At 39.0% G+C, this 27,282-nt stretch overlaps 1 protein-coding gene and 1 pseudogene across 5 annotated transcripts in view; one reads left to right on the top strand and one right to left on the bottom strand.

The window, feature by feature from the left end:
• The window catches only part of LOC120607320 (maestro heat-like repeat-containing protein family member 1), a 105,896-nt gene that overhangs the window by 14,274 nt on the left and 64,340 nt on the right, over positions 1–27,282 (bottom strand). For 4 of the 5 annotated variants that reach the window (XM_039869134.1, XM_039869135.1, XM_039869138.1 and 1 more), the window contains 13 exons: positions 26,566–26,701; positions 24,958–25,047; positions 15,124–15,228; positions 14,227–14,362; positions 13,694–13,791; positions 12,965–13,114; positions 10,559–10,713; positions 10,170–10,305; positions 9,300–9,493; positions 8,299–8,436; positions 7,966–8,113; positions 7,415–7,555; positions 6,925–7,098 (listed from right to left, as the gene is read on the bottom strand). In XM_039869134.1, the coding sequence (XP_039725068.1) occupies positions 6,925–7,098; positions 7,415–7,555; positions 7,966–8,113; positions 8,299–8,436; positions 9,300–9,493; positions 10,170–10,305; positions 10,559–10,713; positions 12,965–13,114; positions 13,694–13,791; positions 14,227–14,362; positions 15,124–15,228; positions 24,958–25,047; positions 26,566–26,701 (1,801 nt within the window). The remainder of the gene's footprint in view (positions 1–6,924; positions 7,099–7,414; positions 7,556–7,965; positions 8,114–8,298; positions 8,437–9,299; positions 9,494–10,169; positions 10,306–10,558; positions 10,714–12,964; positions 13,115–13,693; positions 13,792–14,226; positions 14,363–15,123; positions 15,229–24,957; positions 25,048–26,565; positions 26,702–27,282) is intronic. The other variant, XM_039869136.1, reaches the window with a different exon arrangement.
• Positions 19,476–19,594, top strand: LOC120607523 (uncharacterized; annotated as a pseudogene).

Genomic DNA, 27,282 nt, shown 5'->3' with positions numbered 1-27,282 from the left:
AGAGCCTTTCATCCCTAAACAGATACTTATACATTCTTCTCTACTGCACAGAACATTCTAAAGGACTGACCACATACTGGGACACAGAGATAGCCTCAACAAATATAAGAAGGTTGAAATCATACCAACTATATTCTCTGATCATAATGCTTTGAAGCTGGAGATCAACTATAAAAAGAAAGCAGAAAGAACCACAAATACATGCAGATTAAACAACATGCTACTGAAGAATAACTGGGTCAGAGAAGAAATAAAAAGGGAGATCAAGAGATACATAGAAATGAATGATAATGATGGGACAACATATCAAAACTTTTGGGACACGGCAAAAGTGGTCATAAGACGAAAGTTCATATCATTACAAGCCTACCTCCAAAAACAAGTACGAGCCCAAATAAATAAGCTAATGCTTCATTTTAAAAAACTAGAAAAAGAACAAATGAAGCCTAAAGTCAGCAGAAGGCAAGAAATAATAAAAATTAGAACAGAAATAAATGAAATTGAAAACGAAACAAAAAAAATTAGAAAAAAATAAATGCAACAAAGAGTTGGTTCTTGAAAAGGTTAATAAAATTGACAAACCCCTGGCTAGACTCACTAAAGAAAAAAGAGAAAGGACACAAATAAACAAAATCAGGGGTGAAAGAGGGGAAATTACATCTGACATCGCAGAAATACAAAAGATCATGCAAGAATATTATGAAAAAGTATATAACACCAAATTTAATAACCTAGAAGAAATGAACCAGTACTTAGAAAAATACAACCTTCCTAGACTGAATCGAGAACTGGAAAATCTAAATAGACCGATCAGCAGTATGGAAATTGAAACAATCATCAAAAACCTACAAAAAGTAAAAGTCCAGGACCAAATGGCTTCACCAGTGAATTTGACCAAATATTCAAAGAAGATTTAACACCTATTTAACTCCTCGAACTCTTAAAAAAATCAAAGGAGGCAATACTTCCCAACTCATTTTATGACGCCAATATTACGCTGATACCAAAACCTGGTAAATATAACACACATAAAAAAAAAAACTACAGACCAATATCTCTCATGAACACAGATGCAAAAATAAGATACTAGTGAACAGAATACAGCAATATATGAAAAAGATTATACACCGTCATCAAGTGGACTTCATCCCAGGGGCACAGGGATGGTTCAACATATGAAAATCGATTAATGTGATACACCACAAAAACAAATTGAAAAATAAGAATCATATGATCATATCAATAGATACAGAAAAAGCCTTCAACAAGATATAGCATCCATTTATGATCAAAACACTCAACAAAATCAGTATAGAAGTACCTTCACATAATAAAGGTCATCTATGACAAGCCCTCAGCCAACATTACACTTAATGATGAACAACTAAAAACCTTCCCTCTAAGATCAGGAACAAGGCAAGGCTGTCCACTATCACCACTGTTATTCAATATAACATTGGAGGTCCTAGCAAGTGCAATCAGACAAGAGAAAGATATAAAAGGTATCCAAATAGGAAATGAAGAAGTCGGACTGTCACTATTTGTGGATGACATGATTCTTTATAAAGAACACCCTAAAGACTCTACAAGAACACTACTGGAAACAATAAGTAAATACAGTAAAGTTTCTGGATACGAAATCAATGTTCAAAAATCCATAGCATTGGGGAGGGAAAAAAAGGCATAGATGATAGAGGCTCTGTTCATCACTCTGGCAACCACATCAAAGTTGTGATGGAAACCAAGAGCAGCAGCAAGGAAAAATTGCCTGAGATCTAGAGGAACAAGCCATACAACCAGGGAGAAATCCAAGAAATCACCCTGCAACAGCAGAAGGTAAGACGGGGCAAGGACACAGGGCTGCCCAGTCTCCAGTGGCTGAGTGAGACGGAGGCTGCATCAGCAGCAGACTTCTCTTTAAAGGGGCCATGTCTGCTAGCAGATTTTCATGTTGACGAACCTGCATGCTCTGAGCACCAATGCCAATTCAGCTGTGCGCAGCAGGCACCGGAGACTTACAGAGAGACATTGTCAGAATGAGGGCCGAGGCAAGACTTGCTCTGTACAAAGTGCCAGCAGTATCCATTATTCCCTGTTGAGCCCTCCCCGCTTCCAGTGCACAGACACAGCACTGCCCTTGCCATGATGTTATCAAACTGGATAACAGAGGTAGCTCCGCCCAGAGGATTCCCTGAAACCCTGCCTCCCCCAACTCGTGTCTACAACCAAGAATACTTTATCCAGCAAAGCTATCATTTAGAGTTGAGGGACAGATAAAGAGCTTCCCAGACAAAAATAAGCTAAAGGAGTTTATCACCGCCAAGCCAGTATTACAGGAAATGTTGGAGGGACTTCTTTAAGAAGAAAAAAAATGTATCAAAAACAGGAATAAAGAATGGTAACAACTACATTCCTATCAATAAGTACCTCAGATGGAAAAGAATTAAGTGCTCTGATTAAAAGATCACATGGATGAATGCCTGTAAGAGACTCACTTTTGATTAAAAGACACACAGACTAAAAGGAAGAGATGGAAAAAGATACTGCTTTGATGGACCTAGAAGTTATTTAAGTCAGACAGAGAAAGATAAACACTATATGATTTCACTTACATGCGGAATCTAAGGAATAAAAAGACCGAACTAATCAAAAACAGACTCACAAATATAGTGGACAATTTGGTGACGGACAGAGGGGACGGGGATTTGGGGAGCTGGGAGAATGGGGTGAAGGGTTAAAGAAGTACAAATTAGTAGGGATGAGGAGCACGGCATAGGGAATGTAATTAGCATTAATACACTGGCTAGGTGGAGGGTAGACGAGGGAGGGAACGATTAGGGAGATCATTTTACAAACTATATAGATGTTTAAAGAATGTACTGTACACTGGAAACTAATTAAAATAATTTTTTAAAAAAATCCATAGCATTCCTATTCTCTAATAATGAAGTGTCAGAAAAAGAAGTGGAAAATATAATTCCTTTTGCAATTGCAACGAAAAGAATAAAATACCTAGGAATAAATCTAATGAAACATGCGAAGAACCTATATAATGAAAACTATAAGACCCTTTTAAAATAAATCAAAGAAGATACAGAGAAATGGAAAGATATTCCATGTTCTTGGATTGGAAGAATCAATATAGTTAAAATGACCTTATTACCTAAAGCATTATACAGATTTAATGCAATCCCCATCAAAATCCTATTGGCACTTTTTAAAGAAATAGAACCAAAAAAAATCATCAGATTTGTATGGAAGCACAAAAGATCCCAAATTGCCAAAAACATCCAAAGAAAAAAGAATAAGCCTGGAGGCATCACTCTGCCTGACTTCAAATTATACTACAAAGTGACAATAATCAAAATGGCATGATATTGGCAGAAAAACAGACACATAGACCAGTGGAACAGAATCGAGAGTCCAGAAATAAACCCACGTTTATATGGGCAAATAATTTTCAACAAAAAAGCCAAAAACATACAGTGGAGAAAGGAAAGCTTCTTCAGTAAATGATGCTGGGAAAACTGGAAAGCCACCTGCAAAAGAATAAAACTAGACTGTTGTCTATCACCACATACCAAAATTAACTCAAAATGGATTATGGACTTGAATATATGACCCGAAACAATAAAGTGCATAGAAGAAACATAGGAACTAAACTCAAGGACCTTGGACTTAAAAAGGATTTTATGAATTTGAATTCAAAGGCAAGGGTAGTAAAAACAAAAATAAATGAATGGGACTACATCAAACTAAAAAACTTCTGCTCAGCAAAAGAAACCATCAACAAGTTAAGAGACGACCATCCAAATGGTAAAACATATTTGCAGGCAACGCTTCCGATAAGGGCCTAATATCCAAAATATACAAAGAACTCATACAACTCAATAACAACAACGACAACAAATGATCCAATCAAAAAATGGGCAGAGGACCTGAACAGACATTTTTCCCAAAACGACATACAAATGGCCAACAAATATATGAAAAGATGCTCCTCATCGCTAGCTATTAGGGAAATGCAAATCAAAACCACAATGAGATACCATCTCACACCTGTTAGAATAGCTATAATCAACAGGACAAGTAATATCATATGTTGGAGAGGACGCAGAGAAAAAGGAACCCTCATACACTGCTGGAGGGACTGCAAATTTGTATAGCCAGTATGGAAAACAGTATGGAGGTTCCTCAAAAACTAAGAATTGATCTACCATATGATCCAGCAATCCCTCTACTGGATATTTACCTCAAAGTCTTGAAAACTCATGTCCAAAAAGATATTTGCACACTGATGTTCATAGCAGCATTATTCACAGTGGCCAGGATATGTAAGCAACCAAAGTGTCCTACAATAGATGATTGGATAAAGAAGCCGTGCTACATATATACAATGGAAGAGATGAAATACTGCCATTTGTGACAACATGGATGGACCTTGAAATAATCATGCTAAGCAAAATAAACCAGACAGAAAAAGTTGAAAACCACATGATATCACTTATATGTGGGATATAAACCTGAAAGCCATAAACGAACATGACAAACAAATAGAGACTCATGGACATGGACCATAGACTAGTGGTTACCAGAGGGTAGGAGAGGAGGGGGGAGGGGAGAGATAGATGGGGTAAAAGGGGTCAAATATGGGTGACAGAAAGAAATCTAACTGTGGGTGGTGAACACACAATGCAATGTGTGTGTGTGTGTGTGTGTGTGTGTGTGTGTGCACCTTACTGTTAAATTGTACACCTGAAACTTACTGGATTTTGTTAACCAATGTCACCATAATAAAAATTAATTTAAAAAAATAGAAAAAAAATGGGCAGAAGACCTAAACAGATATTTCTCCAAAGAGGAAATACAAATGGTCAATAGACATATGAAGAAATGCTCAAGGTCACTAATCATCAGAGAAATGCAAATTAAAACCATAATGAGATATCACCTGACACCTGTCAGAATGGCTATCATCAATAAAAAAGCAACAAGTGTTGGTGAGGATGTGGAGAAAAGGGAACCCTCATACATTGTTGGTAGGATTGCAAATTGGTACAGCCACTATGGAAAACAGTCTAGAAGTTTCTCAAAAAGTTAAAAATGAATATACCTTTTGACCCAATAATTGCACTTCTGGGTATTTATCCAAAGGAAACCAAAACAATAATTCATAAAGATCTATACACCCCTATGTTCATGGCAGTGTGATTTACAATAGACAAGATAGAGAAGCAACCTAAATGCCCATCAACAGATGATTAGATAAAAAAATTATGGTTCATATGTACAATGAAATATTACTCAGCCATTAAAAAAGTGAAATCCTACCATTAACAATGACATGGATAGACCTAGAGGTTATTATGCTGAGTAAAATAAGTCAGAAAGAAAAATACCATATGATTTCACTTATATGTGGAATCTAAGGAACAAAAAGAACAAACTAATCAAAAACAGACTCATAGATATAGAGTACAAGCTGGTGACAGCCAGGGGAGGGGGGGGGGCTAGGAGAAAGGGGTGAAGGGCTGAAGAAGTACAAATTAGTAGTTGATAGATGGTCATAGGGATGGGGAGCATGGCATAGGGAATGCAGTTAGCTTAATGTAATGGCTAGGTGTTGAGCCAGAGGAGAGAAAGAGCAATAAGGAGAATCATTTGTGTCATCAGATTCCTAAAATTAGAGGAGAAAAATTGCGGTGCTGAAAAAAATTTGAATGATGGCTAAAAACTTTCAAAGTTTAGTAAAGACATACATTGAGACTTTAAGAAACTCAGTGAACCCCAAACAGGCTAAACCTAAAGAAATTCATGCCAACATACCCTAAACTGCTGACAACTGTAGACAAATGTTAGACAAAATAAAGACATTTTCAGATGAAGACTGAAAACATTTACTATTAATAGACCCTCATGGAAGAAGCCACGAAGGAAGAAAAAAAAATAATCTAAAAGGGTCCTAGGAAACAGCTATGAGAAGGAAAGGTAAACAAAGAAATTCACAAACATGGGTAAATCTAAATAAGTATTGACTGTATAAAATAACAATGATGCTGATGATGATATTAAAGACCAAATTTGGGGATTTTAAAAGAATGTGGAACTAAAACACTAGATAATATTAATGCTTAAAATAGGAGGGTATAATCAGAGTTAAGCATTTTAAGGTTCTTATATTGTTTGGATGGAAAGTAAAGATTATCTTTAGGCTTGTTGAGTATACATGTTGAATTTTAAAAGTAATTGAAAAATAGATGAATCATTGTCCCTGTCATCATGGGGTGTCCAGGCTCATAGAAAAGATATGACTGATTCAAAAATAATTCACATCCAAGGTTAAAAAACTAAAAAGTTGTAGGTGCCAGAACAGGAGTATTATAAGCATACATCTCTGATGTCAAGGGCCCTCAGCTCTAAAATTCTATGATCTGTAAGGAGGATGAGATGCGGAGTGGGTTGGTATTGGTCTGAGAAGTTCACATTTCTGAGACTTTGGGTCCCATGACAAGGCTCCTAGCATTCTAGGGTCCCTGTGTTGTTTGGAAGGAGGGTAGAAGTCATGAGTTCTCTCCCCACTCCTCACTCCATGAGTCAAGTCTGCAAGAGGACATCCTTGGAGTCAGAACCAATCTCCTATCAGTATGTCACTTTTTTCCCCTCAGTGGCTCCTTCAGGGAACTTCTGGTGAGAGAGTAAGTGGATGAGTGTGTGCTACATCTATATGTAACAGGGAATGAATTCAGGACATGTCCTATGCACTGCTTCTAGTAGCCAAGTCTCCATTTTTCTGCCCCTCAGTGACTTCATCCTTCCACTGCAGTCCCATGGCCCTGCCCTAGTAGCCTTAATTCAGCTCCCGGGGTTAATGTTCAGTCCTAGCCCATAGTGTTCCCAACTGATCCTAGGGAGTTAGGCCCATACATCATTGATAAGAGGACACAGTTGCTTGGAGATGCTGGAAAAGACCACCTTGGTGTCCTCTCCCTGCCCATGGCAGATGATGTTCCGCAGGCTCTTCACTGCCTGAACTGTCACTCGCACCTCACTCTTCAGGAAGTCTCGTAAGAATGGAACCAGGCTCTTCAGAGACTCTGACTATTTGGAAGAAGGCAGATATCACTCACCATCTGGGGATCATGCAACACTTTAGGGACAGGGTTTTGAGAAAACAGATGGTGCCTAAGAGAAACAAACACAGGGAATCTGCACTGAGGAAGCTGAAGGGTGGCACTCCGGGGGTTTGGGAGGCCTGATGGCCAGTCTATGTACGTCTACACACTGGATGTTATACTTCCCTAGGAGGAGGGGTTAGGGAATATACTAAGCTCCAGGTAACTAAGACACCCAAGGGAGGTAAACTAAATAGTTCAGAGATTAGCACTCAATTCCCATTTGGTCAAACCACTCTTACTTGTCCTGGGTGCAGTGCCAGGTTACTGATTCCACGGAGCCCAACTTCCTTCATGATGAGGTTGGGCTCCTTGATCCACCTGATTAGATTGCCCGAAAAGTCTTGCCCCAGAGTCTGAGCCACTGATCGGTGCCAGAGGAGCTGTGGGTGCAAGGAGACTACAGCTATGGATGGAGAAAAAGTCATGGGTACCCAGTGCCCCCCTCAACCCTCCATCAGGCCCCATAATCAGGTAAGGACTGTGTCCAGTGAAGAGCAGTGGCGGATCTGCACATATGGAGTAGAGACTAAGGTAAGGAGGATAACACTGATAAGGTTCGAATTTGGGGCCAGATGCTGGGATCCATGAATCATTCTGGGATCCCCTCCCCAGGCTTTCTTCGCTTCTTTTAACCAGGCTCCTAAAGTGGCAGGGAAGGAAATCCTACTTTAGATGGCTCTGTTCTATTCTAACCACTCTCTGTGCCAAGTTATTTAACATTTGTGTTAAATGTTCCTCAGCTAATGGGAAACGTATGGCTAGAGCTGTGACCCTCTCCCCACGCTTTCACCTGCGCATAGAAGGTCCTGGCCAGGATCTTCCGACGATCATCAAAGCTATAGAGGAGGTTCCTGACGAGATTCAGGATTCGGTGCAGAATGGCTGGCTCACAGTTCTTCACAATGCCACTGGGGTGGGACACAGGAAGCCAAGAGTTGCTGGGAGGGAGGCAGCAAGGGAATAGTGTACACAGAACAGAGAAAACATGAGGACTGAGGAATCAGGAGAACTGAGGACTGGGAAATGAGGAAGGGAGGGTTAAAAGCTGCTGTATTTGAGTGCTGGGTCCTGGAAAATTGGGGTTGGGGGCTAGGTATTAGGGGTGCTGGAGAAATAGTCCCACCTTGTCAGGTCCATGATCCCTATGTAGTAAAATTTGGGGCAAGACAGAAGATCCCAGCAGCAATGCTGATTTGCATAGGTCACCACTCCATCATATGCGGCTGCCAATAGCACCAACTTCACTGCCTCCAGGGCACAACTGAAGGCCAACCATCATTGGGTTTGTGAAAAGAAAGGGGCAGAAAGATGGACAAGGTGTTATGCCCTAATTTGCATCCCTATGCTGGCAAACCAGGAGACAGTTTCCTAATCTGGTAGCTGGATTTTTGCTTTCCTGCTGATGAAAATCTATGGCTCTAGGAAACCCATCTCTAATTACCAGTCCACTCATCCCTTTAACCTTGATGCTCATCCAACCACAGAGTTCTATGAAAGAGACTATAGAGATATTCTAGTGCCATGGTTTTCAAATTCTGCTCTCCAGGGTACAGAAGTGTTAGGATATATCTTCACCTCCACACCCACCTAATCAGAATGTTTCTGCTTACTGGTTTTATTCCTTTTCAGTTTCATGTAAGATTTCACTTGAATAGAATACCCTGAGATTTTTAAAAAGGTATGATAACCACTTATTTAGAAATCCAACCCCCATTTTATAGATGAGAAAACCAAGTAGTGACTTGCACAAATGGCACAGCTAGTAACAAAGCTAAGTCAGAAGTCACCCAGATTTGAATGGCCACAACTGCACAGAGAGAATGACAGATATAGTAGATAGAGTCTTGCCCTTTCATTCCCATCTAATTGAATCTTTTCATGTGCAGCGTTATGAACATAGATATGAACCACTGAGTGAATCAGAAGAATGCATGAAAGAAAAAGAGTAATGGGAAACTTGAAAATATGTAAGAACATTCCAGCACACGATGCTGCAACACCCATACTCATATTCTATTTCTGCTCTTCTCTTTCTCAGCATCCCTAGGGGATCAGCCTCTAGTTGTCCATGGCCCTCTGAAGTTGACGAGGCTCATTCCTCCATTGCACTGAGGTTAGGCTTACCTAGTGGGGTCAAAGGGCTTGCTCTTGCTGCCCGGGCCCCCATCCTTGCTGTAGACCACCATCTTCTGGGGAGCATTTTGCTCAATCACCCAGTAGAGATGACTCAGCACAGCCAGCAACAGCCGTGGGTAGAGTTCCTGGATGGCCTCCTGGCACAGGGACCCAGATAGCATCTCACACAAGGCACACGCCACCTGGGGGAGGACATGTGGAAAGGGGGAAGCAGAATCAACTAGGCTTGAGTGAAGACATAAAACGGTTCTACAATCCCACGCACTGAGTCCCGCCTTGCCCCTCCCTGTCATTGCCCATAGGGCACAGTTCACTCTGACTCAGGCTAGGAAGAAGTACTCAAAGACTAAAAGCCCACAGCTCATACCTAGGGTAATAAGGGGCCACACACATGCAATCTGCTTTCTCTTCATTCCCCAACATTAAAAACGAAAAGGAAACCAACTCTAAATTTTCAGCAGAAAATGATTTGGACATGTTTTGTTTACCCTGATTCCAGGCAACCGAACCCCCTCCTCCCCGACGCGCCATGCCACAGGCCAGGCCCTGGAGAAATGAGTGCCAGTCCCGAAACCAGGAGATAGAGAAAGCTGATTAACTCTGAACTTCACTTTCCTTGTCTATATAATGGGACTGATCCCTGCCCTTTTTACATCATGCAGTTCTTGGATGTACAAGTGCAAAAGCAGGTTAAAGTGCTAACCGAAGGTGCAGTATCCGTGAGTCCAGTGTTAACCCTCTCCTCTCTGCTCCTCCCTAACACCTGTTTCCCACCCTGCAAGTGCCCTTTGATCTTCAGCTCTGCTCCCAAGTCCCAGAACAGTGAGTCCTCGGCCCCCTCTCTTCCCAGGTGCTGACCGCCACAGGCTGGAAGGCCATCTCCCTTGTTTCCTCTTTGGAATGGAGATTTTCCAGGATGCCTATGAGCAGCTGCAGGACATTGATTGTGGTCTCTCGCCGGGTGCCAAACACGTTCCACAGGGCCAGATTGGTTCTGCAGGACCAGGGACAGCTATGTCATGGGCCCTGGTGACCATACTCCCAGAACTAGTCTGGTCTCAGGCCTATTAACAGCCAGTTCTCAGAGTCTAGAGGGAGTGAGACCAAAGAGGCTTTGGCCAGAGAACATGAAGTTTGATTGGTGTCAAAGAGAAAGCATCCTTGTGCAGTGATTTTAATCATGGGCTTGGGCTGGAACAGGGGAGGGTTTACTGGGCTGAAGGGCTCCTAGGCCACGGGAGAGATACCTATCCCAAGGGAGGGGCCTGTTGAGCAGCATGGGCACCACGATGTGGGTGTTGTTGCCTGCCAGCAAGCACATGGCCCTAAGGGTCTCCTCCTTCGTGCTGGGTTCCAGCTGCAAGTTGAGCCGTTCCAGGATGCCTTCCACAACTTCCTCAATCTATAAAGCAGAGCCAAAAGAACCTCAGTCATTTCTTCTTTGCTACTCCCCTCTTCCTTCCTCTCTACCAACTCCTCAAACTCAAGGGGCCTAGTTACAATCCTGTCAGTGACTCTCTTCTCAAGGCAGAGTTCTGAGGTGCCAGAGGCCAGACTAGCAGGGGCCACGAAAGGAACTCCAGGAGCTAGTACCAAGGCCCACCATAATGAATGCCTGTCCACAGCCCTCAAGTCCAGAGAGAAGGTCCCACGTTATTCAGGAGATACAGATGCTCCAGAAAGAAGGCCTTCAACTTTTAAAACCCATAGTTAATTCTTCAGTGGCCTTTCAAGAGGGATATGAAAAAAGTTACTACAGTGTGATTGATAAGATTTCAGAAAATTGTGTGTAAATATAGAGGTTGATTTTAGTATTTTCGACTTTTTTTTCATTGTCGTAACAGATGCTCCCTTAGTTTCTTAAATGTCTATAGAACTGAAAGAAAAGACTTTTTTAAAAAAAAACCAACAGTATCCCTATAGTTTCCTGCTTGGGTTACTACTATAAAACACTTTTGTATTATATGTCATGACTGGAAAAAAGGACGTACATGTACCATCTGTTTCTAAAGTTTTGGTTTTGTTTTATTAATTTTTCTTGTTAAACTTAATATATTATTGGAAACGGAGTTTATAAAGCCATATAGTTAGTTGGAAATAGAAAAATCAGATGTTCTTAAGTCAGGCTAAAATGTCCTGTGCTTTAAAAATATTTCATTTTGGGGTGCAAGAAAATCTCATCATTAAGTGTGTGATTTGTATTCTGGGTTTTATATTATCTTCAAAGATAATAGAAAATATAGCCTTAAAAAATCAAATTTGAAAATTCATAAAAATGCAACAAAACATATCTTCCTAAAGCAGAATTTTTTTAATTAACCTAACTGAATAGTACTATTCATAACTTTTAGTTTCCAACTTTTTATTTACCTGAAATATACTATTTTGAATAAAATTTCTAGGATAGAGATGTTTAAGTTTATTGTATTAAAGAAGAGTATGAGCTCTCTGAAAAATATTCTAGTTCGATATGCTTTCTCAAGGTAACTGTGAATTTCATTGCACAGAATGGTGCCAGTTCACACATCCAGTCACCAATATATGTATTGAGCACCTTCTATTTTATTGGTGCTGTGTCTCCTAGACTGGATACTGAAATTAATTTGCTGAGTTAAGTGAATATTCTGTGTATAAGAATATTTTAAGGGTTGGAAAGAAATGATATCTGCTTTGCCTTACAATCGGTAAGCACTTCATTATTTTATGCTTCTTAAATGAATAAATGTATTACTAGAATAATAAATTTTGCAAAATATGAACTAAGTAATTTTCCATATAGTCAGAAGTCCTTCATTGGAAGGACTCTGCATTTAGCACAGATGACTTGTAGGGAGAGATTATGCTGTGAAAGCAAAGATTTAAAAAAAAAAAAAAAGCCCTGGAGACACTTCAAAACTTTCTCTGCCAGCTGAGATCAACTTCTAACCCATGCAACTACAAGGACAGTTCACATGGGTGTGGAAGAACCATAGGGCTCTCATTTGACCCTTGGATCTCTAATATATGGACCTCTGGGAAGCCCATTCATTGTAATACCTCAAAGACACCCTCATGGGCAAGTCACGTAAATGAGTAGGATGTCAGGAGATTCAGAGATAGGAGAGCCTGGAGAGCCACGCCACATGTGAAAGGGCTAGTAGCCACTCAGAGAGTTGCCCCTGTGTGACCCCATTTTCAAGTTTTTTTCAGTGAAGTAGGAAATTTAGATTTGTTTTAATGCAAAACCGTTCCATTTTTACATGTTAACCTAAAAGAAAATTTATACAAAGGCCAGAGTCATTCTGTGAGCTTGCTTGCTTGTAACCTACAGCCTTACCTTTCACAGAGGTCTAAGGCCCCTGACACCCCAGGAAACAAATCCCCCAACAGTGGTTCCTTGTGCTCTGGCTGCTAGGCCCTCCAGCTGCCTACACCCCTGCACATGGCTGTCATTAACTGAGGAATCAGGCCCCCAGAGAGGAGTCACTGCAGTTATAAGCTCAGGATTACAAATGTCAGAGCTCAGTGCAAGCCTACATTTTAGAAGTAAATGAATTAAGGCCTACAGAGGAGAAGGACTTGGCCAAAGCCCTTCGGCTCGTTAGTAAGAAAGCCAGGGGACTGCCCAGGGCTCTGACTCTCAGGGCAGGGCTGTCACCACAGCACCACACTACCTTGATCATGTCTCTGCCCCGCTCTTTCATGACGCCACTCATCAGCTGGGCTGCAGCCAGAGATACCTTGGCCCTGCTGTCAGTCAGGCCTTCCATGGCTGTCAGTACCAGGGTGGTGAGCTGGATCTTGGTGAAGTACTCTGCAAATGCCTGCAACAGGGTGGGATCAGACTGGATGCAGCTGGGTAGCCTGAGATAGCTTGTTCTACTCTTCCTGGTTAGGGTAGGAAGAGGGAGGGCTTCTCTTGGGAACATTATATGCTTTTGTCCTAGGCCTGTGCTGTGTGCTTAGTTCCTAGAAGACTCTTTCACTAGGGACAGAGTCTTTGGGGATAGAAAGGAGAAAACACTGACCCCAGATGCAATGTGGGACTCAGAAGTCAGTGGCTGCAGAGGAAGAGCACTGGGAGAGGATGGATGGGGCTAAGATCCTTAGTGACATTTCTCTGAGGAGCTGGTTGAATCTACACATTGCTCACAAAGCATCATTTGCATGAAGCAAATGCTTCCACGGAGGACAGGTGAAAAATAAGGATTAGGACCCATGATGCTCAAGGGAGAGGACAGAGTAGCGTGTGGTAGGAAAATCTCCCCCAAAGAGAAAGTTCACATCTAGTAATGGAATGGGAAAGCAGATGGGATAAAAGAGGCCCACCCCAGGAGTCCATAATATCATGTAAATGAGAGGCCCAGGCTCTCCCCGCTTTGTCTCTGGTCCTGCCCCCTCACCTTGGCAATTTCAAAGGTGTTGTTATAGAACACGTTGGCACTATAGACTTCATGCTTGCCCTCTTCTTCCCACAAGCCCTGTGTTTTCCTTCCCATCTCTGAAACAAAGACACCCAATCCCACCTCTCAGACACTCAGAAGGCATCTTGGGCCCCTCCCTTTCCCACCTGCCTAGCCTGAAACTCCTACTGAACTAAGTCAGCTTGGGGAGATGTATATCCTGTGGGGCTGGGAATAGAGGAATGGGCATTAAGATAAGAAATGGTGAGAGCAGAGGTCAGAGGAACCTCCACATTCCCTGCCTCAGAACAGAGACAGAACTAAATAAGAGTATGAGTCTCAGCTAGAGGAGGAAAAACGAATTCAAAAGAACTGTTTCCTGTGTAGGTATCTGGTCCCAAGAAGGTCTGTAGATGTTTGCGGGAAGGTTCCTCAGTGGAACTTCTTGAAGTTCACTCTTCTGGGACAGAGTGTGTGGGGATGGTCAGGCCTAAGTGGGAGTCTGGCGGGGCATAAGAGAAGGTTCTTCATACGCTTTTGCTGCAGGAGGATACAGTAGAGGTTGTAGACAGCCTGAGAAGACAGGAAGCAGATATTGTCCACTGGGTCCTGGCAGCGTACGGCCAGCAGCCTTACCAAGCGCCCCAGCCGGGTGAACTCGATTTCTGCCTGGGGAGGGAAGCTGGAAGTTACTAGTTATCCTAGCCATTCCTATAGGCTAAGCTATCACAGGAAAAGAACTAGGAGGAGGGGATGCATGTGTCAGAGATATAAAAAGTGAGAATAGGTGAAGTTAATGGAAATAGAATTAGTTAGGTGAATTGTGGCTATAAAGAACATAAGGGATCATAGTTTCGAAATAACCTTACACTATCCCCCTTCTTTGCCTCCTGACACCCTAGTCATCCTTCAAGCCTAGTTCAAATGCCTCCTCCTCTGTGAAACTTTCCCCAACCCCTTCATTTGTAATTATTTGTGTTTTGACCTTTTATTCCCACCATATTTGGTTGACGCATTCATTATCACCTTCTATTTAGATTTGTTCTATGCATGCCTTTCTCCCCAGGGGTCTGTAAGATCCATGAAGTCAGGGAACTGTCTCAGTCACCTATGTACTTGCTATAGCACCTAGCACAGTGCCTGGCACAAGGTGAGTATTCAGTAAGTGCCTGTTCAGGTGAATGGAATCAAACTTAACCAAGTGGAATGGAGTTCAACTGGTAGATTGAGAAAAAGACCAAGCAGAAGGGAGAAAGGAGAGAACAAGATGAGATGCACAAGAGAAAACAGAGAATGGGGCCAGGGAGAAGGAGGATGGGGATGAGTGACCGAGGCTAGGTAATGTATATGATGAAGTTTGGAATAAAGGTAGGGATGAGGGCAACCAGAGGGGACATGACAGCCCAGACTCCAGGGCAGGCTCCACTCACTTTGAAGTTGTTCATTTTTGCAGTGAAGCCAAGAATACGGGCAGTACACCACATGGCCCGTTCCCGCTCATTGTCCTTCTGGGAATTAAGCCATGTGTCCAGAAGCTGGAGGGAAAAGAGAATAAAAGGAGAGGCCCATTCAGATGCATCCAAGAGGATAGAAAGGTAACCTTGAATTTGACTTTTGCAAAATATCAGGGCAAGACTTCTGAGACCAGGACTTATTTTGCCAAAAGCCAGATTACATGTAGGACTGGCACCAAATTTGGCTTCAGTTCCAAATTTTGCTTTCATCTAGGTGCTAGAAATCTTAATTACTACTTCCTTCTTTCGGATTAAAGTGGTGGCTCTCAAAATATAATGACCGTGATTCACTTCATTGGGTCAACATACTCCAGTGTTCCCCTACTTACCTCTTCCCATTCCTTCAGTAGAAAAAAACCTTGGTGATAACAAAGAAGAATCACTATATTCACAGATTCCAGGGTAAAGTGTGTATGAATCTGCTCGAGAAATATAATTATGAATGATTTCATTTAGAACACAATGGTTTCTGTCTCACCTTTGGTAAATTATGGATCCAAAATACCACTGATCCAAAGATTGACATTTACATGTCAATCTACAGTCATCAATTTGCTGATGATACAACTAAACAAACAGCAATTTATAACTGAAAAAGAAGAAGAGCAGCAGATGAAAAATCTACAGCCAACTCAAGAGAACACTGATGCTGCACTGATAAGAAAAAAACACTCTTCCTGAAGATACGAGGAATTCTAGTGGGAACTCTGCAAGTCTTCCTTGCAGCCAGACTATGATAAAATACCAGAGTGCCAAATACCATTTTTCATTAAGAGGAATAAGAGCTCCTTAGAGAAACTGATTCCAGGACTGAGACAGGAAGTATACAAGATATCATGCTAGAGAGCAAGGAAGCTATTAAAGACTATTGGAGTCATATTAGAGGGATTCAGGAGCCAACCTGAAGAGTCTCCCATTCATTGATCAAAGATGGGGCAACTTAAGCATCAATAATAGTTGTAATTAATTAAAACACATGAAACATTTAAAAATTCATTTTAAATTCAAACGATGCTAGAGAATACTAGAAAATAATTCATTACTTTGAAAACTAATAAAGGGAAAGGATCCAGCATTTATTTTGTCTTTCCTATATGAGCTATACCTCAAAAGTAACCACATAATCTATAAAGGTAACTTCTCATTATAGAAGAATTCTAGCTAAAAATGAATAAGGAATTATAGAATTACAATGTCATCATTTTGAAAAAATAAATAGAGGTATATGCATTCAATGGAATACCTCACAGCAATAAAAAAGAACGGTCTAGTGCTGCATGGATGAAGCTCATAGATATAATGTTGAAGTAAAGTAATACAGACACAAAAAGATTCATACTATATAATTCCATTTATGTAAAGTTCAAGAATAAGCCAAACTAATCTATGGTGATAGAAGTCAGAATAATGATTATTGGGAGGAGTTATGCACTGGGAGAGGGCACATGGAGGGGAGAGGGCACTGGGAGGGGAACCTTTTAGGGTATAGGAAATATTTTATTTCCTGATCTGACTGGTATTTACACAGATGTATACATATGTAAAAATGTATCTAAGTGTACATTTAAAATTTATACACTTTATTGCAGCAAGTGATCTTCCAATAACAAGGTCTTTAAAAAAAGAGTATCACCGATTTTTCAACCACTAATGAATTAATGAACCTAAGCAGTGATCATCGAAAGCTGTGAACACCATAGAGAGACTACCAGACATCATGTGGCTCTTAGTGGTAGAAGACAAGACTACTTGTGAAGTAATCTTATCAAAAATTGATCAGATTCATGATCAAGCCTCTAGATCGAACCATTAATTTATAAGAAAGGCTTTGACAGAGAAACTTGTTAAACGACTCCAAAAGGATATAATCAGCACAACTCAGAATATAGAAAATTTACAGAACAAATGACTTGGTTTCTTCAACAATTAAATCTCACGGAAAAAAAATGATGGAAGGGGAATCTACAGATTAAGAGACTTAAGAGACAAACCATTTCATTGGAATGTCTGAATATTTAATGCTATTGAGAAATAAAATTAACATTAAATATTAAATGTAATAATGATTCTACAATTTTTAAAAATAAACCTTATCTTTTAAAGAAATATACTGAAATATTTATAGATAAATTGGTATGGAATTTGTTTTGAAATAATCTAGAGGTGAGGAGGTTGGGGAGTGTATGGGGTATAGATAAAATAAGCACCCTCCACCATATCTCTCCCAATTAATGCAACTATAAAATCTGGACAGAATATGCAGAGCAGCTATTTGAGGACTCTGAGATGTAATAGTAGCAAGTGGATTAGGAAAGAAGACAAGAATTTAAAGTACCACTGACTCAGTGGTGAGTTTACCATTTTTTTCCTCAGGTATCTTCTGGCTTGAATTTAATACAGTCTAAAACCTGGGCACCAGGGTGCAAACAGATAAAGCTCCAGGAGAAGTGCTTTAATTATAGCTCAAGGAGTAAAAAAGGTAACTGCTGCTAATGCTCAGAAAGAGTGGGGGAATCTCCCATTTTTCTCTTCGCTCTTTTTACCCTCTTTTCTCCATTGTCTTCTGCCCTAGCCCCTAAGTAAACTTGTGGCAGCAAAGGTGACATCAGGAATCTACAGAAGCCAAACCTCTGAGAGAGGGGAACTTACTCTCTGATCAGAGGAGCTGTCGTCCCAAAAGGGTACAATAAACTCCAACTGCTTTTCTTTATTCTCTATCCTCCCATTGCTTGTCCCCAGGGACTGGCGTAGAAATACCTAGGAGGTCAGAGTAACTAAAGCCTTAGATTTCTGGCTGGAGGACCAACAAGGGGAGCCCTGTAAAGGCAGAAAATACCAGGAGATTATGGAGAGGGAAGAGTTTGGGAAAATAACTCCTTAAAGTTGTTTATGAACTCATGGGCTCACCCCCAAGATTCACATGTGTGGATCTAATCCTAAAAATATACAGACTTTGAGAACTCAACTACAGGAAGAGATTACCACCCCAGTCCCAAGATAGCTAAAAGTGATACACATGTGGAACAGATATGAATAGCATTGCAAAGACTTTGAAAAATGAATTGATACTCTAACTACAACTCATGGAAGGCTGATTGGACATTGTGGCCTGAACTGAACTGGGTCAATCGCCTGCTCAAATGAAAAATATTGACATATTCTACAGTATTTAAATAAGACACAGAAGCTAATAATATAATATTCATAATGTCCAGGATATAACCCCAAATTACTCCACATATGAAGAACCAGAAATATCTCAACTCACATGAGAAAATTCAATCAATAGGTGTCAATACTGAGATGACGTAGATGTAAAAATTATCTGATAAAGATTTTAAGGCAGCTATTCTACAAAGGACCCCAAAAAGCAATAATGAATAAACTTGAAATCAATGCATAAACAAACAAACAAATAAATAAATAAATCAGAAAGTCTCAGCAAAGAAATAGAAGCTATAAAGAAGAAATAACTGAAAATTATAGAACTAAAAAATATAATAACTGAAATTAAAAATTCGCTGGATAGGCTAATTAGAAAAATGGCGACATCAGAGGAAAGAGTCAGTAAACTTGAAGAGAGACCAGTAAAATTTATCCAATTTGAATAAGAGAAGAAAAAATATTGAAAATAGAACCACAGGGATCTGTGGGACAGTACCAAAATGTCCAATATCATGTCATCGACATCCCAGAGGGAAATTAGAAAGTGCAATAGTGGAAAATTTTTTAACAAAAGATGGTTGAAAACTTCCCAAATTTGGTAATAAAGATTCAAGAAACTTAGTGAACCTCAAAGACGATAAATCTTAAGAAATGCACATGTAGACAGATCATAATGAAATTTCTGAAAACTAAAGACAGAGAACAAAAATTGAAAGCAGCCAGAGGACATGAAACATTACCTATAGGAAAGCAATGATTTGAATGTCTGCATTTCTCATTAGAAAGAAGTGGTGTGATATTTTTAAAGTGCCTATATTAAAATACCACGAACCCAGAATTTGTGTCCAGTGGGGGGTAAAATCTTCAGAAACGAAGGTGAAATAAAGATATTATCAGGTGAAGGAAAACTAAGAGAATTCATTGCCAGCAGAATTGCCCTAAAAGAACAGTTAAAGGAAGAGAAATGATAGCAAAAGGAAATTTGGAACATAAAGATTGAACAGAAATGGTAAATATTTGAGTAAATATAATAGACTAGTCTTTTATTGAGATCTGGAAAATACGTTGGGTGGCTCAAATCAAATATAAAATTATCTGATTGGGTCTACGGCCATGCTACCCTAAAAAAGCCCAATCCTGTCTGATCTCGGAAGCTAAGCAGGGTCGGGCCTGGTTAGTACTTGGATGGGAGACCACCTAGGAAGACCAGGTGCTACAGGTGTAAAAAATAAAATAAAAAAATAAAATAAAAATAAGGGATCGTAAACTGACAAGGTCCTTGCAATCTGTGAGGTCAACCAAGGGTTGCCTCGCCTAAAAAAGAAAAATTATCTGATTAGGTTTTTAATATGTAAGACAATTATGACATAAAGCGGGGAGAGAACAAAGAGGTCTATATGGTAATAAAGTTTCTACATTTCACTTGAAGTAGTAAAATATTGATTCTATGTAGGGTGTAAAGAGTATGTATTTTGTAATTCCTAGAGCAACTGCTATAAATACTATACAAAGAGATACCTTCAAAAATACAATAGATGAACTAAAACATAATGTTAAAAATGTAAAAATAACCCAAAGGAAGTAAGAAAGAGGAAACTAAGAAACAAAAATGAGAAGGAACAAACAGAACACAGGTAATAAAGTAGTAAACCTAAACCATATCATAATTTTATTAAACGTAAATGGTCTAAACATACCAATTAAAAGGCAAATTATCAGAAAGGATTTTTTTTAATGAGCCTACTGAATGGAACTTTAAAATGACCAACTGTATGCTGTCTAAAAGAAACTCACTTCAAATATAATATTGGTATGTTAAAAGTAAAAGAATGGATAAAGATATATCATGCAAACATTAATAAAAAGAAAGCTACGGAGGCTATACTAATAACAGAAAAAAAAGACTTCAGAGCAAAGAAAATTATCGGAGATAAAAAGGATAGTTTGTAATGATAAAAAGAACAATTTACCATGAATACATAAAAATCTGACATGTACATGCACTTAACAGAACTTAAAAATTTCTGAAGCAAAAACTGTCCGAAATGAAAGGAAAAATCCTCAGTATAGTTGGAGATTTCAACATTCCTCTCTCAGCAATCAATATAATTAGTAATTAGAAAACCAGCAAAGATACAGTACAACTGAATGACACTATCTATTGGCATTTTAGCTCAGTCCATCCAATAAAAGCAAATAGGTCATATATTGATTCATAAAATAAAACCTTAACAAATTTTAAAAATTGAAATCATAGAAAGTATGTTCTCTAACCATAACAGAATTAAGACTGGAAACCAATAACTGAAAGAAAACTGGGAAAAAAAAAAAACTCTTCAAAACATCTGGAAATTAAACAACACACTTCTAAATACTTCATTGGCCGGAGAGGAAGTCTCAAGAGAAATTACAAAATATTTTGAACTGAATGTCAATGAAAATGCAACATATCAAAACATGTGGGATGCAGGAGAAGTGGCCCCTAGAGGGAGATTTATAGCACTAAACGTTTACATTAGAAAAGGAGAAAGGTCTCAAGTCCATAGTCTAAGTTTTCACTTTTAAAAAAAAAATTTTAAATGTAAAATTAATTCAAAGCAAACAAAAGGAAGAAAATACTACAGATATAGCAAAAATCAATAAAATTGAAAATTGAAAAATAGATAAAAATATGAAGAGAATGAACAGAGAAAAACAATGAAACAAAAAGTTGGTTCTTTTAAAAAGACTAATAAAATTGATAAACTTGTAGCAAGATGACAAAGAAGAAAAGAAAAAAGACAAGAATAAAGAATAATTTATGCAGACATTAGAAGCATAACAAGGAAATACTACAAACAACTCTAACTCACATAAATTCAACAACTTAGATGAAATGGAAATGGACCAATTTTTCAAAAACTAAAACTCGCCCAGGATAAAACAGATAACCTGAATAGTCCTATAACTGTTTTTAGATTGAATGTATAGATAAAAAACCTTACAAAAACATAAAACAAATCAGGTCAAGATGGTATCAATGGTGAATTCTACCAAATATTTAAAGAAGTAATGTTACTTTTACTCAGTCTCTTCTATGAAACAGAAGAGGGAATACTTCCTAACTCATTTCATGAAGTCAATATTAATCTGATACCAAAATTAGACAAAGACAACAACAACGACAACAACAACTATAAGTCAATATCCTTCATGAATATAGAAACAAAAATTCTCAAAAAAAATCAGCAAATAAAATGCAGCAATGTATAAAAAGAATAATATACTACAACCAAATAGAGTTTATCCTGGGAATGAAAGACTGCTTCAGTACTTGAAAATTGATGTAATATGCCATTATCAATAGTCTAAAGAAGAAAATCAACATAATGATATTAATTTACGCAGAAAGTATTTTACAGAATTCAACATCTATTTGTATTCAAAATTCTCAGCAAATAAGAAATAGAAGTAAACTTCCTAACCTGATAAATGGCACTTACAAATACAAAAAGCCCATAGCGAACATCTTACTTATGACTTCCCCCTAAGATTCAAAACAAGGCAAGATGTCTACTTTCACCACTCCTGTTAAACATCATACTAGAAGTCCTAGCCAGTGCAATAGGCATAAAAATGAAATAGAAGGCATAAGATTAAAAAGGAAGAAATAAAATGGTCCCTATTTGCAAACAAGATGATTTCTACACAGAAAATCCCAAGGAACCCACCCACTCCCCCATAAAGTCCTAGATGTAATACAAGGTCAACACGCAAAACTCAATTGAATTTTTATATGCTAGCAATGAATAATTGGAAATCAAACACTTTTAAATACATTTATAATATCTCTAAAAAAATGAAATACTTAGATATATACAGGATCCAAATGTTGAAAACTACAAAATGCTGATGAACAAAATCAAAGATCAAATCAATAAAGAGACATAACATGACTATGGATTAGAAGACTCAACATAATAAAGATTTTGATTCTTTCAAAATGAATCTATAGATTTAATGCAACTCAATAAAAATCCTAGTAGGACGATTCATAGATATAAACAAGCTGGTTTGAAATTCATATGTGAAGATAAAAAGAAAAAAGAGGAATTATGCTATATAATTTTTAGACTTTACTGAAGTTAAAACAATCAAGATAGTGTGGTATTGGTGAAAGCTATAGACACAGAGACCAGTGGAAGAGAATACAAAGTCCAGAAATAGATTTACACAAATATGAATGATTGATTCTGACAAGGTGTGAAGGCAATGCAATAGATAAAGGATAATTTTTGCATCAATTGAACTTCCATATGCAAAAAATTGAACCTCAGCCTAAAGTTCATACCTTATACAAAAATTAATTCAAAATGAGTCACAGTTTTAAAATGTACAACTAAACAGCCTTCAGGAGAAAATATTCAGGACCTAGTTTTAGACATCACCAAAATCATGATTCATAAGATTAAAAAATTATAAAATTGACTTAATAAAAATTTAGATCTTTTGCCCCTTAAAGGACCCTGTCAAGAGAAAAAATGACAAGCTACAGATTGGGTGAAAACATTTGCAAATTATAGATCTGACAAAGGACTTGTGACCTTTAAGTTTAATGAAAGATGCCAATCTCATAAAAGGTTACATACCATATGATTCCATGTATGTAACATCCTCAAAATGACAAAACTATAGAGACAGAGAATAGATCAGTGTTTGCCAGGGAACAGAAACAAGGGGGGATGAGATGTGACTGTAAAGGGGTAGTGCAAGAGAATTTCTCTTGGTGAGGGAGTATCCTATATCATGATAGTGGTGGTCGTTACACATTATACAAAAGATTAAATTGCATTGAACACACACACACACAAATGAGTACATGTAAAAACTGGGGAAAACTGAATAAAATCTATAATTTTACAATAGTGTCTCAACATCAATTCCCTGGTTTTGATGGTATACTACTATTATATAAGATGTCATCATTAGGAGAAGCTAGATGAAGCATTCAAGGGGGTCTATGTACTATTTTTGCAAATCCCTGTGAATCTAAAATCTGTCATTTAAAAGTTAAAAAAAAGTTAAGAAGAAAACTAATGGCAAAATGAATGGAAACAGTCCAATATCCATCCATAGTGGACTGATAGAATAAACTATAGTACATGCACACAGTGTATGAAACCACACACAAAAAAATAAGAAATATTTTGTGAACTGATGTGGGTAAGTGAAAAAAGCAAGGTCCAGACCACTGGACAGAATGTGCTACCTAGTATGTAAGAAAGAAGGGGAAATAAGAATACACCATAAACACAGATTGGCTTATTTTTACAATTAAAAAAAAAAAATCACGGACAAACCAGAAGGTAATAAATAGTTATCTATAGGTGGTGAGTGGGAATGAGATTAAGAGGATCAGGATGGCAGCAAGAATTTTCTGAGTAAAACTTTATATAAAGTTTTTAACTACATAAGTCTTTAATCAAGCTCTTCGATTAAATAAAAGAAAGGAAACCTTAAATTTTAATACAAGTAAGTCTAAATTATATCAATTTGATAATATAATCATATAGAAAAGAGTTATTTCAAGTAACTTTTGAATACTATACTCTGACTATAGTCCTTAGCAGTTTACATTCTGACAAAAAAAGGAACTGCAAAGAAATCTTAAATTTCATGTGGTAATTGGGGAACAAGATTTTCAGGAGAAAGCTGAAGTATCACAGTGACATTAGCATAAAATAAATCAAGTCAATAAAAAGACAATTTTAAAATGGGCATGTAATTTGAACCTATATCTCACCTCAAGCACTTTATAAACATCTCATTCAATTACTAAATGACCGTATTAACTAGGTACTATTGTTATTCTATTTTCTAGGCGACAACTGAGGCGAACCAAAGTTAAATAATTTCCCAAGGCCACACAGCTAATAGCAAAGCCAGAATCTGGACCTGTAGTGTATGGCAGTTCATTTCTACGATAAATGAAAAGAGGGAAGGAAAGAGAGAGAGAGAGAGATGCTGATTGCAGCAACGCTTGAAGGGGAAGAAAGAAGGAAGTTTTCTCTTCCGAAGGGAAGGCCATTATTTGTATCCTAGCCCTTATTCTCCTTTCCCTAAAAGCTCTGCACCCAACCTTCTACCCCTTCAATTCTACCCCTTAGTTTGCCCATCTTGTTCTATTCCATTCCCAACTGGACTGGGTTGATGGTGTCCCCTCAAAATTCATGTCCACCCAGAACCTCAGAATGCGACTGTTTTGCAGTATAGTCTTTGGATGAATTCAAGTTAGGGTGAGTTCATACTGGATTCAGGTAGGCCCTAACCTAATGACTGCTGTCTGCGCACCACACACACACACACACACACACACACACACACGTTGCCAGGAATCTCTAGAAGCTAGGAGAAGCGCTTGGAACAGATTCTCCTTCAGAGCCTCTAGTAGGAACCAATCCTGTTGATACCTTGATTTTTGACTTCTAGCCTTTACAACTGTGGAAGAATGTATTTCTGTTGTTTGAAGGTGCTCAGTTGTGGTACTTCACTGCAGCAGCCCTAGGAAATGAATACACCAACTTGCAGGGGCTCCTTCCCACTGACCTCCAAGCAGTTCTGGATCCGAGTGGGCATCTCAACAATAAGTGTCTCCATTAGCCTTAGGAGGGATTCTAGGGTCTCCTTGAATAGATCCTGATGGGAGAAGAGGGATTCAAAGAATTGCCAAGCTGATTATCAGCCCCAACCCTCCTTCTAAACTCTGCTCAGCATTCTGGCTCTCCCAGGAAGCCTTCTTTGAAAAATCCTGCCCCAAAAGATTCCCCCTAAATTTCAAGAACCCCTTGCCCACTGTTAACTTGAACAAATGCCTCTGTTGTTTCCACCAGAACACAAAGGTCTGCCTACTGTACAGTTTGTCCTGGTAGACTAGGAGTTCCTTGACAACACAGCTACCCTGCCCCCTCAATCCTCACTCCTTAACTTGAGCTATCTGGGACTCTGTTCCCAGTGGGTGCAGCTTCACTCAGTAGCCATGACTGAGAGGCTGGGTGGCTCCTGGGAGGGAAGAGGACAGGCCTGGCAGTCTGCAAGGTAACTGATTCACAAAAGCTAGGACAGTAGATTTCTCCCTCTTGCCCTTTAGTAAACTAAGTGGCCCTGGCTCCAAACCTTATAAACCTTTTAAAGAAAGCAGGTGGTCTGCCAAGGAGGGTTCCTAATGGTAGAGGGCTGTGGGGAGAACCAAAGCAACATTTGCGATAATTCTGGACCACTAAAACTGACAAAGAGGGGGAAAGAAAAAGAAAGACAGCTCTCCCTGGAATAAAGTACTGGAAAGCAACCTACCTCAGAGTAAAGCTATTCTTATTGGGGCGGTTAGAATTCCTAGCCTGCCCCAAACGCAGGGAAATTCTACCAAAATATCGTCCCCCACCTAACCAGATTTGCACTGAGGAAGGCCTCATGGGAATACAACCAGCCCTTTCTGTATGTACCAGTCCTTCTTTCATAGCATAAATAAATATGAACTGAAGAAGAAGGATCACAAAACATCTGATGAAAAGAAGGCCTAAGATGAACAAACTGATCTTAAAAAATTAAACTAACTTAGTAAATAGCAGGCATTTTTATTTTTTAAAGTTAATATCCTTGAAAAAATTCAAGAGACTAAGTCATCAATAAAACGAGGAGAATCAATCAAAATAAAAGAATAATCAGAGAACGTGAAAGAATTCCTAGGAATTAAACATAGAAATATAAATTAAAAATTGAGTCCTTATTCCCTCCCTCAAGGTAACAGTATAGACCCTGTAGAAAATGGGCTCAGATCTCTTGCTCCTGGGGCTCCCTAAATTCATTTAACTATGAGCCTTTAGTAAAATCATGTTTGAAACTTCCAGCCTGGTTTTAATTGTATGACAGTTACAAAGGGAAGGACTGAGTGTGTCTGCCTTTGGGCCAGAATATTAAAGTGGTGGCAGAATAGTAATCGATGAGTGACTCTAAGAAGGAAGTAGATCAAAGGAGTAGAGTTCACACTACAAGAACTAACAACCCCTTCTTCACAGGAAGTCTTCCTTCCAATGATTTTTGCTTTTATTAAAGACAGAAGATTCTTACATAAAACTGCCAAGCCTATAGTTCTCATCCTCTTGAAAAATTAAAAAAAAAAATTAAAACCAAAGAGACAAATATCAAAGAATTAATTACCAGAATGGCCTGGGCCTCCTTGGAACGGGCAGCCTCCTTACGCAAAACGTCTCTAGGTGGCAGGCTCAGCACTCCCTTGAAGCATGTTCGTAGTAGCTCTGTTCTCTCTTCTATCTCTAAGAGGGGCCTGAGATTCCTAAGATCAGAGAAGAGAAGAAGTGTAACCAGACAGTGGTGGCCAGGAATAACAGCTGAGAAAGATACAGAGAGAGATAGTGGAGATGGAGGGACAGATGGGAGCAAGAAAGAGGAAAATACCAGAACAAAGGGTAATAAAAGAGGAAAGGTAGGAAACAGTAAGAAAAGGTGGAGAGAGCCAGGAAGATGGAAAAAAAGGGATGTAAGGGAAAGAGAAGAAGCATGACTATTACAGGAAAGGGTACTGATAATTTGGGATGATATAATAAATCTTTGGTTCCCCAGAGGTTTTGAGAGAATGGGGGATCAGTTATGGAAATGGAGGTGCCTAGTAAGTGACAGCACTGAGAGCAGAAGGAAGCCTGGGACAAAAGTGATAACAAATGCCTGTGGAGATGGGAGAGGCAGTCTCTGGTGCTCCAAAAATCCCATCCAAAAAATCTTGGCAAAAGGAAGTGGTAGACACTGTCCAGTAAATACCTACTACTCTCTTATGCTAGAAGCAGAAGCAGAATATAAGGGCGGGGTGGGGGGAGGATGGGTGAACCAGGGAATAAAGAGCTGAAATACAGCCAAGAC

This window comes from Pteropus medius, unplaced genomic scaffold (assembly GCF_902729225.1).
Source record: "Pteropus medius unplaced genomic scaffold, Ma_sr-lr_union100, whole genome shotgun sequence".
Lineage (NCBI taxonomy): Eukaryota > Metazoa > Chordata > Mammalia > Chiroptera > Pteropodidae > Pteropus > Pteropus medius.
Note: the sequence above shows the minus strand (reverse complement) of the source record. Positions and strands in the feature narration are given on the sequence as shown.